This window comes from Psittacula echo, assembly GCF_963264785.1.
Source record: "Psittacula echo genome assembly, chromosome: 17".
Lineage (NCBI taxonomy): Eukaryota > Metazoa > Chordata > Aves > Psittaciformes > Psittacidae > Psittacula > Psittacula echo.
The window spans coordinates 7,234,616-7,249,988 of record NC_137753.1 but is presented as its reverse complement, the minus strand read 5'-3'; the positions used below and the strand labels follow the sequence as shown (position 1 = coordinate 7,249,988).

Sequence of the window (15,373 nt, the reverse complement as noted above, 5' to 3'; positions counted from 1 at the left end):
GCAAGCTGCTCCAGTGGAAGGGGTCCCTGCCCGTGGCAGGGGTTGGAGCTGGAGGAGCTTTAAGGTCCCTTCCAATCCAGACCAGTCTGGGATTCTGTGATGACCTGAGTTTGCTGGGCTCTGAGGTGAGTTATGTTGTGAACAGGTGTTTGTAGAACCTCCGTGGCACACAGCAGCACTGGGCCGTGGGGCTGTTCTGTGCTATGGATGTTACAGGAATTTACCTGCGTGCTACAAGGGTGTTGGAGCAGGGTTTGGGGCTGGGAAGCAGAGGGTGACTGTGCTGTAGGAGTATAAATTGGGGCTCCTTATCCTGTGTGGTTACAATGAGAGTGGCTGAGGCAGCAGGTTGGTGGGAAACACGACTTCTCCCAGAAACCAGTGTCATCTATCCGCTGGGGACTCGTGCTCGCTTCTCCCACCCTGAGGCATCTCACCCTCTTGCACCTGCAGAATGTCAAGTGATGACAGAAACACGAAGCACACCATCCATTTCCTCTCAGCCCCCAAAAGACTGCAGAGGGCTCTCTCCTGTGAGCTGAGGGTAGAAGATTCCTAATAGGGAAGAGAAACCTGGAGCCAGATGACAGCTCTGAGGCAGAGGTGACCAAAAAGAGGGAAACTCAGCTGCTGATCCTGCTCAGGAGACAGGTCCTGATGGCTCTTCCCTGCAGGGCTGAGGCAGGAGCTTGGCTCTGGGCAGCTTAGGAGGGCTGTGCTGCAGCTGCAGGGCTGAGGTTTGTGGGTCTGGCTGCGGGTACCCAGATTCACTGGGCTTCTTCACCAGGGAAACCGGCTTGTTTCTGGGCCCAGGCTCAGCAGCACTTTCTCAGCCTGCAGTATTTGTCAGCATAGCAGGGTCACAGAGCTTCCCCAAAGTAATTAGCAGCAGCAAATCCATTACAACCTCTTTGAAAGCTGTTCCAAGAGCTAATTATATCTTGTGAGTGTTTCTCTTTGACGCCTGATGTGCAGAGTTCCAGCTTCCCAGCTGATGGACCTTGCTGTTCCTTAGCTGCTGGGTGAACGTTTCCTCAAAGACCACATTTCTGGGTTGAACTCCCCCATGATGAAGTCCCCTTCAGTTACGTTGTACGTAGCACATCATGGAATCTCCTGCTGTAGAGCAGATGATGGATTTGAGATGTGAAGGTTTCTCCTCTGGATTCTTTCACATGGACAGACCCGTTATAAGAGTTACTTTTCAGTTGATTTCCTGAGCATCATTCAGTTTTGATATCATTCCAGTTTCTTTATCAAGGCAATAATCCTGATGCAGACCCCTTGTGGGATTGTGTTTTAAGGCTCTTCACTCCATTAGCTTAGTTGGAGATCTCATTGAGAAGTTACCAAGATGGCTTGATGAGATGTCCATGCTGGTTGTTGTGGTCGGTTGATCTTGGTCCCATCCGAGCCCCTTGCCCAGTCATGGTGTAGTTTGGGGAACTGGCATCTGTTCTTCACTGTGGGATGGGAAAATGGGCATTTGATGTGGAGGTGATACTGGAAGGACTGATCTCAAGGGGATACCCATTGGTTGCAAAGGTGGTGAAGTGATGGGTGAGCTCCCAGAGACCGTGGGTGGTTTCTGGTGACCTTTCCCTCTTACCGCAGAATCCCAGACTGGTCTGGATTGAAAGGAACCTTAAAGCTCCTCCAGCTCCAACCCCTGCCACGGGCAGGGACCCCTTCCACTGGAGCAGCTTGCTCCAAGCCCCTGTGTCCAACCTGGCCTTGAACACTGCCAGGGATGGGGCAGCCACAGCTTCTCTGGGCACCCTGGGCCAGCGCCTCAGCACCCTCACAGGGAAGAGCTTCTGCCTAAGAGCTCATCTCAGTCTCCCCTCGGGCAGGTTCAAGCCATTCCCCTTGGCCTGTCCCTACAGGCCCTTGTCCCAAGCCCCTCTCCAGGTTTCCTGCAGCCCCTTTAGGCACTGGAGCTGCTCTCAGGTCTCCCCTTCAGGAGCCTTCTCTTCTCCAGGCTGCCCCAGCCCAGCTCTCTCAGCCTGGCTCCAGAGCAGAGCTGCTCCAGCCCTCGCAGCATCTCCATGGCCTCCTCTGGCCTCGCTCCAGCAGCTCCACGTCCCTCTTGTGCTGCTGCCCCAGAGCTGGACATAGTAGGAGGAATGGGGGAGGAATGACATAGTCAAGGGCAGGGCTCTGTTTGCATCCATTTCCAAGTGCACAAGGAAAAGAACTTGGTGGACGAGAACACCAGGTTTCTCTTGGACCTTCCCTGTGGGGAATCCAGCAGAGATCTTGGATCTCTGAGCCACTGTAAGGTGGGCACATGGGATGGAGGCATCAGCAGAGAAGGGTTCCATCAAGATAAAGAGCCCAGCTCAGGGCAGAGCGAGCCGCTCCACAGCCTTCCCCCAGCCCTGGGGCAAAGAAGCTCCACTGGGAAGGAAAGGGTAGGATGGGAAGGGAAGCGAAGGATTGGAAGGGAAAGGAAGGATGAGAAGGAAAGGATGGAATGGGAAGTATGGGAATGGAGGGATGGGAAGAGAAGGCTGGAATGGGAAGGAAAACGGTAATTAAGACTCTGAGAGAGCCCTGCGGTGGGGCTGAAGCCCGGCTCTCCGTGGCTCAGTGACACAGAGCGGCTCGGCCCGGTCCCGCGCCGCTCCGCCACGTCCCCGCCGCCGTTAACGCTCCGGGGCTCCCGCCGTCGGTTACGGCCGCTGCGGGCCTCGCGGTACCGCGAGCGGGGAGCGGCTGGGGCGGCCCCGGAACCGCCGCCACATGGAGCGCGCCCGACCCCGGTCGTGCCCGTTGTGGGGCGGGAGCGACGGCGGCGACCAATCAGAGCGCGGGGGCGGGGACTCCGGGTTGGCCGGTAAGAAAAGGGAGCCTGGCAGCGGCGGCCGCAGCAGCCAATGGGCTCGCGCTGCTGAGGAAAGGCAGGAGCCTCAGCCAATAGGCGTTGGCCGAGGGGCGGTGGCCGGGAGGGGGCGAGCCAATGGGCTCGCTCGGAGCTTAACGGGCGTCCCGAGCTGCGAATGGCATGTCGCGCGGGCGGGGCGCGCGGGGTGGCTAGCCGGTGCGGGCCGCCATTGTGGCCAGTTCGATCGGTCTCGGGAGCGGAGAGCGGAGCTCAGCGAGCCCGGAGCAGGGAGCAGCCCCCCCCCACGGCCGGCCGCAGTCACCATCACACCGCGGGAGGCGGCGCAAACAGCCGGTCACCACCACCGTCCGCACCGAGCAGCCGCCGCCATGAGCAGCGAGGCCGAGACCCAGCCGCCCGCCGCCCCCGTCCCCGCGGCGGCCCCCGCCGCCACCGCCGACTCCAAACCTAACGGCGGTACCGGCACCGGGAACGGGGGCAGCGGCCTGGCCTCGGCGGCTCCTCCCGCCGGCGGGGACAAGAAGGTCATCGGTGAGGGGACGGGGGGCGGTTGATGGCGGGGGGACGGGGACGCGGGAAGCGGCGGCGCGAGCACAACTCCCCCCCCCCCCCCCCCCGCCCTCACACCCCGGGCCCGCCATCGCTGAGGGGCGGCGCGTGCGCGCGCGCGCGCGGCGGGAGGAGGCGGCGGGGGCGCGCGCGCGCGCGGCCGTTGGGGCGCCCAACGCCTTCCTCCTCCTCCTCCTCCTCCTCCTCCTCCCCCTCCCGCCGCGCGCGCCGCCGGGCCCCGCGTGCCGGCGGGGGTGGGGGCGGGGCGGCCCAAGATGTCCGCCACGCGGGGCCTTTGTGCGCGCCGCCCCGCCACGTGCCGCCCTGACGCCGCCGCCTCCTCTTCTCCTCCTTCCTCCCCTTCTCCTCCTCCTCCCTTTCCCCAGCAACGAAGGTTTTGGGCACTGTCAAATGGTTCAACGTGAGGAACGGTTACGGCTTCATCAACAGGTGAGGGGGCGCCCTGCGGGGGGGGGTTTGGGGGGGCCGGACCGCGATCGTGGGGCGGCGGGGCCTCTGTCACCGCGCTCCGTGACACTGGGGTGAAGGAGGCCAGGATGAGGCCTACCCCGGTCCCGGTGCTCCTCAGGCTGCGGCCTTGCGCGCTCGGTGCATTTGTCATGGTCACGTTTATTATGTTGAACTGATGGCTTTTCACGGTGGTTTGGGGTTTCTGGGGGTTGGTTTTGGGTATTAAAGTCTGGCTGTTGGCATACACAAAGGTGTTTGTTTAAACTCCTGCTTGAGGTTCAGTCCATCAGTATAAGAAAATAGGGGTTGAGCACTTGGTAGTTAAAAGCTTGCTCTCCAGAGGAGACCTAGAATGCATGGGCAGAGGAACAAAATCCAGATTGTTTTATATCACAAGAATGCTCCCTTTAAAGGGCTCTCAGGACACAAGTGGCCAAAAGAGTGTTTTTGTGACAGGAGTTGGTTTTAAAGGAAAATTGGAGCACTTAAAGAGTTGTGTAAGTGCTTAAAACGGTATTGGTGAGGCTGTGCAGCAGTAGAGGAGTCCTGGAATTGCTCTGCAAGCCAGTTCTGGTGCTGGGTAGCTCTGGAGGTCTCCCTGTGGCTTGTTCTGCAGAGGCCACATTCTAAGGAGCTCGTCACCTTAACCATGTGGTGCTTCAACCCCACAGTATCAGAGTTTGGCTGAAGGACTCGGGGAATCCATCTTCAGAGGAATTATAGAACCCCAGCCTGCTTTGGGTTGAGGGGACCTTAAAGCTCCTCCAGCTCCAACCCCTGCCACGGGCAGGGACCTCTTCCACTGGAGCAGCTTGCTCCAAGCCCCTGTGTCCAACCTGGCCTTGAGCACTGCCAGGGATGGGGCAGCCACAGCTTCTCTGGGCACCCTGGGCCAGCGCCTCAGCACTCTCACAGGGAAGAGCTTCTGCCTAAGAGCTCATCTCAGTCTCCCCTCGGGCAGGTTCAAGCCATTCCCCTTGGCCTGTCCCTACAGGCCCTTGTCCCAGGCCCCTCTCCAGGTTTTTTTTAGCCCCTTTAGGCACTGGGATCTTCTCTAAGGTCTCCCCAGAGTATGTAGTGGTGCTTTATATTTTGCCTTTTATTTAGGCTTGTTTTAATACTGCCTTTTTGTAACTGTCTGTTACCTTATGACCCAGTCTTAAGTCTCTGCCAAGCTCCTTAATGGGTTGCGTGCCTGCAACATTCGGAACTCCACTCTCTGCCCAGTTTGCATTCTTCATGTAGGGTTTCCATGTTAAATGTCGTGTAGTCATCAGTGCTTTAAGCTGCTTGGGCTTTTGTAAGCTCGTGTAAAGTCACAGGCTGCAAACCCTCCCTCCAGGGAAGGCTTTTTTCCTGTTTCCCTCAGTAGTGGCACAGCTCAGTGATGTGAGTCAAGTGAGGAGGCAGCAGCAGGAGTGAAGCCATCCGAGTGGCTTCCCCACTCATTCATTTGGCAGCTGTTTAATCCCTGAGGTTGCCATTTTTAATGGGAAACCCATCATGTTATCAAGAGATTAGAGCCGCAGCCTGGGAACCGATCTGGAGGACATTTCCTCAACTCTGGAATCAATCTGGCTTGTGTGAGGGGAGCTTTAGCTGGGTCTGCTTGCAGCTGAAATTAGCTTTGGAGCTAAAGTTTAGCTTTGATGAAGGTGCATGTCAGTCTCGAGTATTTCCTGTGTTCTTTTCATGTTACAAGTGTGTTTCTGAATCACGCTCAATAGGAGTTTGGATTCTGAGTGTCTTTGTCAGTTGTTTCTCACAGTTGTCAAAGTAACAAATGCCTGTGCAGGGCCCTGGAGCTGCATGTGGGCTCTGGCTTCCTAGTTTGTGCTCCTCTGGACTTCAGGTAGTGTTTGCTTGACCTGTGCTGCTTTGATTCCTTTATTTTTATGGATCAGGAGGTTGTGGAGATAGCCATTTAGTGGAAGCATGAGCTGGGTGGCTTGTTAGGCCTGGAGAATGGAGCTGCTTTTGTACCATTTCAGACTTTTCTCAAAAGAAAGTGATTATTGCATTTGCACCACCCAGGTGGGCCTGTGCTTGCTGTGTCTAGATGGAAAACTGTGTCAGGAAGCATCTTGGGTGGTGCTGGGCTTGAAAACTGCTCGGTGCGTTTTATCTGTGCGTACACCTTGAGCTCTATCTGTGCAACTGAGTCATGCATTGATCTAAAACTCCAGCGTCCTCTTAAATGGAAACTGCTTTTCCAAAGGACTTTGGGAACTAGCATCCAGTAGGATTTCCCTTGGGAAAGTGTATAGGGTGTCCTCATGTGCAGAGCATGACCACAAGAACTTCCTACCACTGGTTTTTAACCAAGTGAAGGAAGGTGTTCAAGCACTTTTACTGAAAACCTGTTACTGGGCTCTTGTGAAGCTGTTGAGCTTTTGGAGCATGTGGTAAGAGACCTTGTGTTGCGAAGAGGTTCAGGCTTTGCATGAGCTTCTGGATGCTCTTTCATGATGATCAGACTGGCTCTGCTTTGTGCCCTTTTGACTACCGTTTTCCCAGTAACCTTTGAGGCTTGTAGGCATCCGGTCCATGAGGGGACAGGGTGACTTCTGCTGGTGCTGGCTGACAGAACAGCCATAGTTTGGTGTGAGTTTTTGGAAGAGTCTTAATCATCCTCTTCCTGTTTTAAAGCCAACTGTGAGAAACACCTGGCTTCATCTTGAGGAAATACAACAAAATCCCTTATTCTGTTCTCCATACCTGCAAGTTCTGCAGCTCTGAGCACAGCTCCACACAAGCCTGCTTTGCAGTGTCCTTAACCAGTCATTCTGGGAAGTAAAAGCTGCTTTGCTGTTGATTCAAACCCTTGCATTGACCACAGTGAGGTTCTGTTGTACGGCGCAAGCCTGGTGCAGGGCTGTGGGTCTGTTATGAGTGGTTCTGAGCTCTCAGAGCATGGAGGCTCTTTCTGCTGTAACATTGAACTGCAGAACAGAAACTCTCTTGGCTTCAGTTGGTGCCGTATTGTGTTTGTCCAGCCTCAGCATGGAGGTTGTGGAAGCTCTGTCATGCTTGCGCTGAGGGATGCTTTTGGATCCTTGTAGGTAGAGACTTGAGCTGTTTTCTTGGGAAAGCCAAGCTCTTTTCCTTCTCTGCTCACCAGTGCAGTTTGGCTCACTCTGTAGCCTTTAGGGGTTGCTCATTGAAGGAAGGGGATGTTGAGGTGGAGAGGCTGGAGCTCTGGATTGATCACACAAGGCTTGAGTGATGATACAGCCTGTTTCAAAGGCTGCAGTAGCTGGTGTTCCAAAGGCTGTTCACTGTCAGGGGTTCGTTCTTCAAACAGGTCCATGAGTGGGGTGTGAAGGATAGAGGTGGTGTGCAGGAGGGAGGAAGAATGCTTCTACATGTGGCTTACTGGGCCTGTGTGTGCTCTGAACCTTGTATAGCTACATGACAATCTCTTTGCTTCAAGCAGTAAGCTGGTAGGGGACTAGTTGAGAGCAGGTTGGAGGAGCAAGGCAGATGCTGAGAGCTAGGTGTCTTGAGAGATCCATGTTTTGTCCCCACCCCAAACAACTGAATTCTGAATTTACTGTGCATTTCCTACAAGAATTTCAATTTCCTGTTGTCTTGCAGGAATGACACCAAGGAAGATGTGTTTGTCCATCAGGTAAGATTCTTGTTACCTCTGAAACTTGCTGTGTGTCTTCTGTGGGTAGGATTGAAGCTGTGAAGGAGCCTATGTTTTCCAAGAGCTGTTACTTGAACAGAAACTGTTTCTCGCTACTGGATCACAAGCAGAGCCTGCTTGTGACCAGGGGTTGTGCATATCCATGTACAGCTGTCACAGGAGGTGAGATAGGTGGGTTGAGCAGGCTGGTACCATATATGCTGTTGGCTTGGGGTAAGTTGTCTTGCGGATTCAAATAGCTGTTAGGTAAGGATGTGGAAATAGATAAATGAAAAGCACGTAGCAGGGAGAGAAATTGTGCTGTGATCAAAATGAAGTGCCAGTGAAGATGTCTTGGGTTTGGTGTTTCTTTTTTTTCTAGGCAAAACTTGTACAGGATTTATTGCTCCAGGCTTTCAGTGGAAGCCTGCACATACTTTAATAGATGTAACTTACGGTGAGCTTGTAAACCTCTGGAAACTAGACCAGAATGAGCACCACACCCATGGCTTATGCCATGGAGCAGGTTGATCTTAGCTTAGTCCTCTGAGTTGTAAGGCTGCATGTAAGCACTGTGCTTTTCTACCCTTTCTGTCTTGGGCTTTCCTGTTGTGAAGCAGCCCACAGGAGTGCCATGGGGAGCGTGGGTTACATCTGGAGTCCATGGGTTGCTCTTTTGTTTCGAGTTAGGAGTACCCTGCCTTGTTTTAAACACAAAGGGAGGGAAAAGGAACCCTGGAAAGTGTTTGACTTGAGTTTGGTTTTGCCAGCTCTTGGCTTCTTGCTTGGGCCACATCTAAATTACCTGTGATTAAAATGTAGAGGCATTTGTTTATGAAAGGTTATTCTGTAATGGGCAGTGGAGAAGGGCCAAGTGACTGTGCTGTGTCTGTGTTCTGAGGCAGGAATACACACCCCGAAGGAAAGCTGTCAGACCTCATTACTCAGTTTGCAAGTAGAGTAACCTGTAAATGACCTTGACTTCCAAGTCAGCTCTCAGGACTTGTCATGTAGCTGCTGCCTGTGTTTCTGAAAGCATGGTTTGGCAGTGATGTGTTTCAATGTCAGAAGTTTCATTACAAACCAGTTTTGGGGCTCTAATCTGAAACAAAATTGGTCTGTTTGTGCTTTTTCCCATCCCCATCATGGAGCTGGGGTCTCATGAAGAGCTGTTGGACTCACCTGCTGTTGGAATAAGGCTTTCCCTTAAAATCACTGCTTTATAGGCTGAGACCTGGGGGCATGTTTTGCCATGGATTTGATTCCATTGAAAACCTCCTCAAATGGTGTTGCTGGTAATTTTTTGTGAAGTTGTTACACTCGTGTCACTGTCCAAAGTGTTTGATAAGCAGGATGTGGCTGAGCTGTGCACATCGAGTATTAACTCATCTGTCAGAAACTTAATCCACTGCTGAATAGCACAGAAAAGTCAGTGTTTTCTGGTACTGTCATTTCACATGCGGGCACTGACACAAAGGCTTGTCTGGTGCTGACACCTTGGGGAGGGCTAATCCTTGGTGCATCATACACGGCAGGAGTAAACTTGTGATCGATCGGTAAATACTGTGGCTGAAGTGATGGTATTGGAAGCCTTGGAGGAGGAAACCTCTTGAGTTCTGGCCATCGATGGCTGCTGCACAGTGTGGTGGTGTGGGAGCTGGTGAGGACTGGGAGTCTGAGTGTGCAGCTGGAAAGGCTGATAGGTTTGTGTGTGTGTTTCAGAGGGATGTGTAGCTGCTCTGGGGGCTTTTCATCTGAGCTCTGGTGAGGAATGCTATGGCCAGTGTGTATGGGGGGTGGTTTGTGTTCAGACTGCTTTTCCAGCTAGCAGACAGTGCATTGACAGTTGTTTGCAGTCCATGGTAAAGCTGCTCCATGTTGCAGATAGGCCACAGCTGTAGTACTGCAGGTACATTTTATGGCTTCCTGGATTTTCACAGCAGCTTAACTGTATTTTGAGGACTACAGATCTTTCTCCTGAGATATGAAAATACTAAAATTCCTTAATCTTAAAATAAAAGGAAGACTACTAAGTAGCATTTTTGTGCTGTGCTGTAAGTGTAATTGTGCAATGTTTTGTTGTTAGACTGCCATAAAGAAGAATAACCCCAGGAAGTACCTCCGCAGCGTAGGAGATGGAGAGACCGTGGAGTTTGATGTGGTTGAAGGAGAGAAGGTAAATGAGTCTCTTGGGTGTTGGGAGGGTGTGTGGAAAACCTGGTCTGAGGTGCCTGGGACTGAGCTGATGCCTGATGACACCCAAGGAGGTGAAGGAGTTTTCAATGCTTTCCAGTGGGGATGTAAGTCCTTGCTGGGTGCTGAATGACACAGCGCTGTGATTGATGTGACTGTGCTGCTAACACCATCCCCACTCTGCAGGGTGCGGAGGCAGCAAACGTTACCGGTCCTGGTGGAGTCCCAGTGCAAGGCAGCAAATACGCAGCAGACCGTAACCATTACAGACGATACCCACGTCGCAGGGGTCCTCCACGCAACTACCAGCAGAACTACCAGAACAGTGAGAGTGGGGAAAAGAACGAAGGAGCAGAGAACATACCAGAAGGTCAAGCCCAGCAACGCCGTCCCTATCGCAGGCGGCGGTACCCACCTTACTACATGCGTAGGCCCTACGGGCGTCGACCACAATATTCCAACCCTCCCGTGCAGGGAGAGATAGTGGAGGTAACTCTGCTTGAGAGGGAGGCTATGCTGGGTGGTGGGATGCCACTTCTTGTTGTACAAGGGGTGGTTTGGATGAGGTTTGGGAGCAAGATGAAGAGGTTGCAGCAGGTGCTGATGAGTGGAAGGTCTCAGTGTCACCGTTTAAAAAGCAGTTTGGATTTGGGTTAACTTACTATATGATTAACGTGAGGAAAACAACTTCTGCGTCATATTGGGGTTTGGGACTAGAGGACCTTAAAGTCCTTTCCAACCCAGACTGTTCTGTGATTCACTCTGTGTGCTGCTGTGCCCTAGGACCGCTACCCACTTTGTGTGCCTTGGGCTTAACTTGCCAGCCCCCTCAAAAGGGCTGGAAAAGACCTTTAAGATCATCAAACCCAAGAGTTCCCCAGCACTGCCAAGGCCACCACTAACCCATGTCACTAAGGGTCTCATCTGTATCTACCTCTTCCTCACAGCTTGACTAGTTGTAGCCTTAACACACTTTTGCAGGTGGCTAAGGTGGTTTGTTGCTGAATGTCTTCCAGGGTGCTGACAACCAGGGTGCAGGAGAACAAGGCAGACCAGTCAGGCAGAACATGTACCGAGGTTATAGACCACGATTTCGCAGGTATGCTGCAGATCAGCTTCTTTCCTTTTAACCCTACCTTTTAGCAACAGAGACAGAACATGGCGATGGTCAGATGCTGCACTGTTAACGCCTAGCTTGACTTTCAGGGGTCCTCCTCGTCAGAGACAGCCTAGAGAGGATGGGAACGAAGAAGATAAAGAGAACCAAGGGGACGAGACCCAAAGTCAGCAGCCACCTCAACGTCGGTACCGCCGTAACTTCAACTACCGACGCAGACGCCCGGAGAACCCTAAACCACAAGATGGCAAAGAGACGAAGGCAGCCGAACCACCAGCTGAGAACACGTCCGCTCCCGAGGCCGAGCAGGGCGGGGCTGAGTAAACACCGGCTTTCCACCTCTACCATCATCCGGGTGCGTGTGCGGTGCCTCCGGGCTACCACCGGCCCTTACCTGCTTCGTGCTGTTGGTACTCGCGTGGTGGGACTGGGTACCTGCAGAGCTGAGCTGCGGGGCTGTGCTGGGCACATCCTCATGAGCTGGGAGGCCTCAGTGACCAGCTTTAATGTGCATTGCTGGAGTCACTGCCTGGGACAGTTACACTTAAACTCTTGGCTGTGCTCAGTAGGTGAGACTTGGAGCTGCCTTTGGCCACCCAGAAATAGTCACTGAGGTGGTGCTGGTGGAGCGGCAAAGCCAGGAGAGATGGGGACAGGGGTTTATTCTGCATTGTGGGTGTCAGAGCTCTTGTCACTCGGTCCCAAAGGCAAAGCAGATAGTGTTAAGTACTCTCAGCATTGATGTGTGGAAAGTTGGTGCAGAGTTCCCAAGGAAGTGCTGGAAAACCGGGCAGAGATGGTCCTTTCTGTGCAGTGCATGGGGTGCCTGTTTGAAGCGCTGTGGTACCGGTGGCTTTGCCACTGGGGAGGATGACACGAATGTGAAAGGTGGATTTAGTTGTGAGGGAGATGGGCTATGATCAGACTCTTGCTCTGATGGTCTGAGCTGTCTTCTGGTGGGCAGCTGTGCTGATTTGGGAACGTTTTCATTGCTTGGACTCTTTCAACTTGTTCTGTGCTTTTTGTGGCACCTTCCTTGCCTGTTCTTCCTCTCTCTTTCTTTGTATTTCCTCTCGCTAGTGTTCGTATCCCGCTCTATTGTGTCTCACTCATCACTTGTTGCCTTGGAGGGCTGGCAAACAGAAGGGCACATCTGGGTTCTGGTGGGACTGGCCCTGTTAGTGGGATGAGCAGGGAGTGCAGAAGCTGGGCAGAGTTTGGTGCCAGCAGCTACAGACCTCTCTGGTTGTGAGGGCCGAGGGGCTGGGGTGCTGATGGATTCATGTAACAAGCCTTGCTGTGGTGTTCTCTGTGTGCTGGACACGAGCCCTGGTTTTATCCTGGTGTCCATCTTCATGGTGAACATGCGCTGAGTGCATTCTTCATGTCACAAGCTTCAGAGAAACGCCGCAGGGAGCTTTTGGTTGCTCTGTCTATTGATGGTATTGGCAGGTTGTGGTTCCTGTGGTCTAGGCAGTGGCTTACCACGGCTGCCTCTGTTAAGTGTGGGTAGATCTGCTCATCCATCACCTTCCCAAGATACTCCCTGTCCTCCTGCCCGAGCTGTGTGTGTGCGGAGCCCCATGGCAGCAGCTCTGCCCTGGAGGGGACGGGTGTGATGAGGTTCCTCTTCTCTTTCTGGAGTCCTTTGGGTTGGTTTTGTGTGGAAGGCTCTTGGTTTGTCCCCTGGGGTGGGCTGGGGGCAGCTGGGGAGGGTTCTTGTGTGTGAGAGGTGGCTCAGTGAGGATTTGTGCTCCCAGGTCAGTCTTGGTAGACAGAGCATCCGTGTGACCCCTGACATGGCTCTGATCGTCCTTTTCTTCCTCTTTTTCAGTTTAGTCATCAAAGAAAAGACTTAAGAAATGAAGAAGAAAAGAAAATGAAATTCCAGCAATAAGAAATGAACAAAAGAATTGGAACTGAAGACCTTAAGTGCTTGCTTTTTGCTGTTGACCAGATTACTAGAACTATCTGCATTGTCTATGCAGCATGGGGTTTTTATTATTTTTACCTAAAGAAGTCTCCTTTTGGAAACGATAAACACGTTTTTTAAAAGTCTGTTTTTTCTCAATATACCTTTAAAGGTTTTTAAATTGTTTCATATCTGGTCAAGTTGAGATTTTTAAGAACCTCATTTTTAATTTGTATGAAATATACACCTGATTTTTTCAAGTCAAACTGCAAGCATCTGTTAATAAAGGTCTTAAAGAATTACCTGGTGCACTTGGTCCTTCTAAAACCCTCTTTTGTGTGACAGGGTTTGAATGTTCATAAAGGGTCTTGGGGATGGGAAACGACTGCTTTAGTTCTTGAGCACCCAGGCTGGGGGCTGAAACACAAAAATCATTACAAAGTAGTGGAGGTACCGGGTGGGAAGGGGCTTGGTGTCAGCCCAGGGTGTCCAGCCCCGATGCCTGCCCACACTGGGGGTGATGGAGCATAAAGCAGAGCTGTGCCTCGCTGCAGAACACCTCTGGAGCTGCCCCACCAGTGCTGGAGCTGCTGCTTCTGGTTGCTGCTGGCTCAGCCTTGCCCAGCCCCACGGCTCCTCAACACCAGCTGGAAGCTGCTGGTAAGAACATGAGGGCTATGGAGGAGCTCCCAGTGGGTGGGTACCAAGGGGAGGCCTTAGAGCAGCTCCAGTGCCTAAAGGGGCTGCAGGAAACCTGGAGAGGGGCTTGGGACAAGGGCCTGTAGGGACAGGCCAAGGGGAATGGCTTGAACCTGCCAGAGGAGAGACTGAGATGAGCTCTTAGGCAGAAGCTCTTCCCTGTGAGGGTGCTGAGGCACTGGCCCAGGGTGCCCAGAGAAGCTGTGGCTGCCCCATCCCTGGCAGTGTTCAAGGCCAGGTTGGACACAGGGGCTTGGAGCAAGCTGCTCCAGTGGAAGGGGTCCCTGCCCGTGGCAGGGGTTGGAGCTGGAGGAGCTTTAAGGTCCCTTCAACCCAAACCATTCTATGATTCTATGCCCTCTAAATGCTCTTCAGCCCCCTTCTGACTGCACTGTGCCCGTCCTTTGGACCGGACCCTGCTGTTCCCAGCCAGCTCTCTGGTCATGCTCTTCATCTCTATCACACAGCTTTAGGGGTCACATCCCTTTCTCCAGGTCCCTGAGCTGTTGGATTGGAGGTGCCGGTGGTGTGCAGTGAGCCCAGGCCATGGCAGCACTGCTGTGGGTCTCCTCTGCGCCCACTCATTGCAGGGGCTGGCTGCAGCCCTGCAGGAGGGTCTGCTCCAGCTGAGGGCTTGAAGTCCCAAAGCTGCTTCCCTGCGGTGCAACGGCTTCTCTGTGCTAACCTCGAGGTGAGAAGTAGGGGAATAAGGGCAAAACCAGCAAATCGGGGGTGGTTGGTGGGGGTTTGGGGCTCTGGCTTGATTTTAGTGTTTTGCAAGTGATGAAGGGTTTATAGTTCATGTAGAAAACAGAATTCCCTTTCCGTGTGGACATAAAGCCCCAACTTTGGTGGTAGAGCAGCTCCAATGAGCTTCAGATTGACCCCCTGCAGCGTTCCTCCAGTGCCCCGCTGTCGTGGTTTAAGCCCTGGCTGTAAATTAGAACCACGCAGTCTACTTCCCCCCCGCCCCCCGGAGGGATGGGGAGGAGAAGCAAAAGAATGTAACTCCCTCGGGTTGAGATAAGAACAGTCCAGTAACTCAGGTATAACACAAATCACTACTGCTGCCACCAATAATGATAATGATAAGAGAAATAACAAGGGAAGAGAATACGATACCGCCCACCGGAAAAGAGCCCGACAGAAAAGAGGACGTGCCCTTCCGGGTAGCTCCCAGTTACATCCCCGGGCATGACGTGCTGTGGTATGGAATACCTCTTTGGCTAGTTTGGGTCAGGTGTCCTGTCCCCGCTTCCTCCCGGCCCCTCCTCCTCCCTGGCAGAGCATGAGACTCACAAAGTCCTTGGTCAGTCTAAACATCACTGTTATCAGCTTTGTTTCCAGGCCAAAAGTCAAAAACACAGTGCTGCAACAGCTACTAAGAAGGAGAAAAACTGACTGCTACTGCTGAACCCAGGACACCAGCCCCTTCCACAACTGCTCTGGGCTCTTTGCCATCCCCAGCTCTCAAACACAAACCTCTGAGCGCAGGGGTGTTTGCAGCAGGGCTGGTGCCTGCGGCTGCAGGGCCACGTGGAGTCAGTGTTGCTCTGTGCAGAACTGGCTTTGCACTGAATGCCTCCAACGCATGGGCTGAGTTTGGTGGGATGTCAAGAGCTCCATTGGCTTCTGTGTCCCAGCAGCTTCCCTGGGGGACCTGGGGAACCCCTTTCCTTAAAGCAGCGTGTTTCTGGGGTTTGTTTGCATGAAACCTGTCTGGAAGTGGGGAAATAACAGGAGCCTTGAGGTGTTGGTCAATGAGAGGCTCCCCATGACCCAGCTTCAGTGAGCGCTTGAGCCCAGAACCCCCCCGTGTGCGGGGCTGCACCCCCAGAGCGGGAGCAGCAGCTCAGGGAGGGGATCCTGCCCCTCTGCTGTGCTCTGGGGAGACCCCCCCTGCAGCCCTGATCCAGCTCTGGGGCAGCAGCACAAGAGGGACGTGGAGCTGCT

The 15,373-nt window shown here is 53.3% G+C and overlaps 1 protein-coding gene across 3 annotated transcripts; it reads left to right on the top strand.

The window, feature by feature from the left end:
• The first annotated feature begins 2,925 nt into the window (after nucleotides 1-2,925).
• On the top strand, nucleotides 2,926-13,023 carry YBX1 (Y-box binding protein 1). Of its 3 annotated transcripts, none has more exons than XM_080631110.1 (8): nucleotides 2,926-3,379; nucleotides 3,784-3,847; nucleotides 7,466-7,499; nucleotides 9,586-9,675; nucleotides 9,879-10,181; nucleotides 10,709-10,791; nucleotides 10,887-11,164; nucleotides 12,649-13,023. In XM_080631110.1, the coding sequence occupies exons 1-7, from the start codon at nucleotides 3,217-3,219 to the stop codon at nucleotides 11,131-11,133; spliced, it is 984 nt and encodes a 327-aa protein (XP_080487236.1). In that variant the 5' UTR covers nucleotides 2,926-3,216; the 3' UTR covers nucleotides 11,134-11,164; nucleotides 12,649-13,023. The 3 variants fall into 3 exon arrangements, with proteins under 3 accessions (XP_080487236.1, XP_080487235.1, XP_080487237.1); XM_080631109.1 differs by having other exon boundaries at nucleotides 2,930-3,379; nucleotides 12,644-13,023; XM_080631111.1 differs by having other exon boundaries at nucleotides 3,163-3,379; nucleotides 10,899-11,164; nucleotides 12,644-13,023.
• Nucleotides 13,024-15,373: the final 2,350 nt, after the last annotated feature.

Bases quoted from the DNA above. Each gene is read 5' to 3' on its own strand.
- YBX1 (XM_080631110.1), top strand. From the start codon at position 3,217: ATGAGCAGCGAGGCCGAGACCCAGCCGCCCGCCGCCCCCGTCCCCGCG. The intron at 9,676-9,878 runs GTAAATGAGTCT...CCCACTCTGCAG, and splicing joins ATGTGGTTGAAGGAGAGAAG to GGTGCGGAGGCAGCAAACGT. The intron at 10,792-10,886 runs GTATGCTGCAGA...GTTAACGCCTAG, and splicing joins TATAGACCACGATTTCGCAG to CTTGACTTTCAGGGGTCCTC.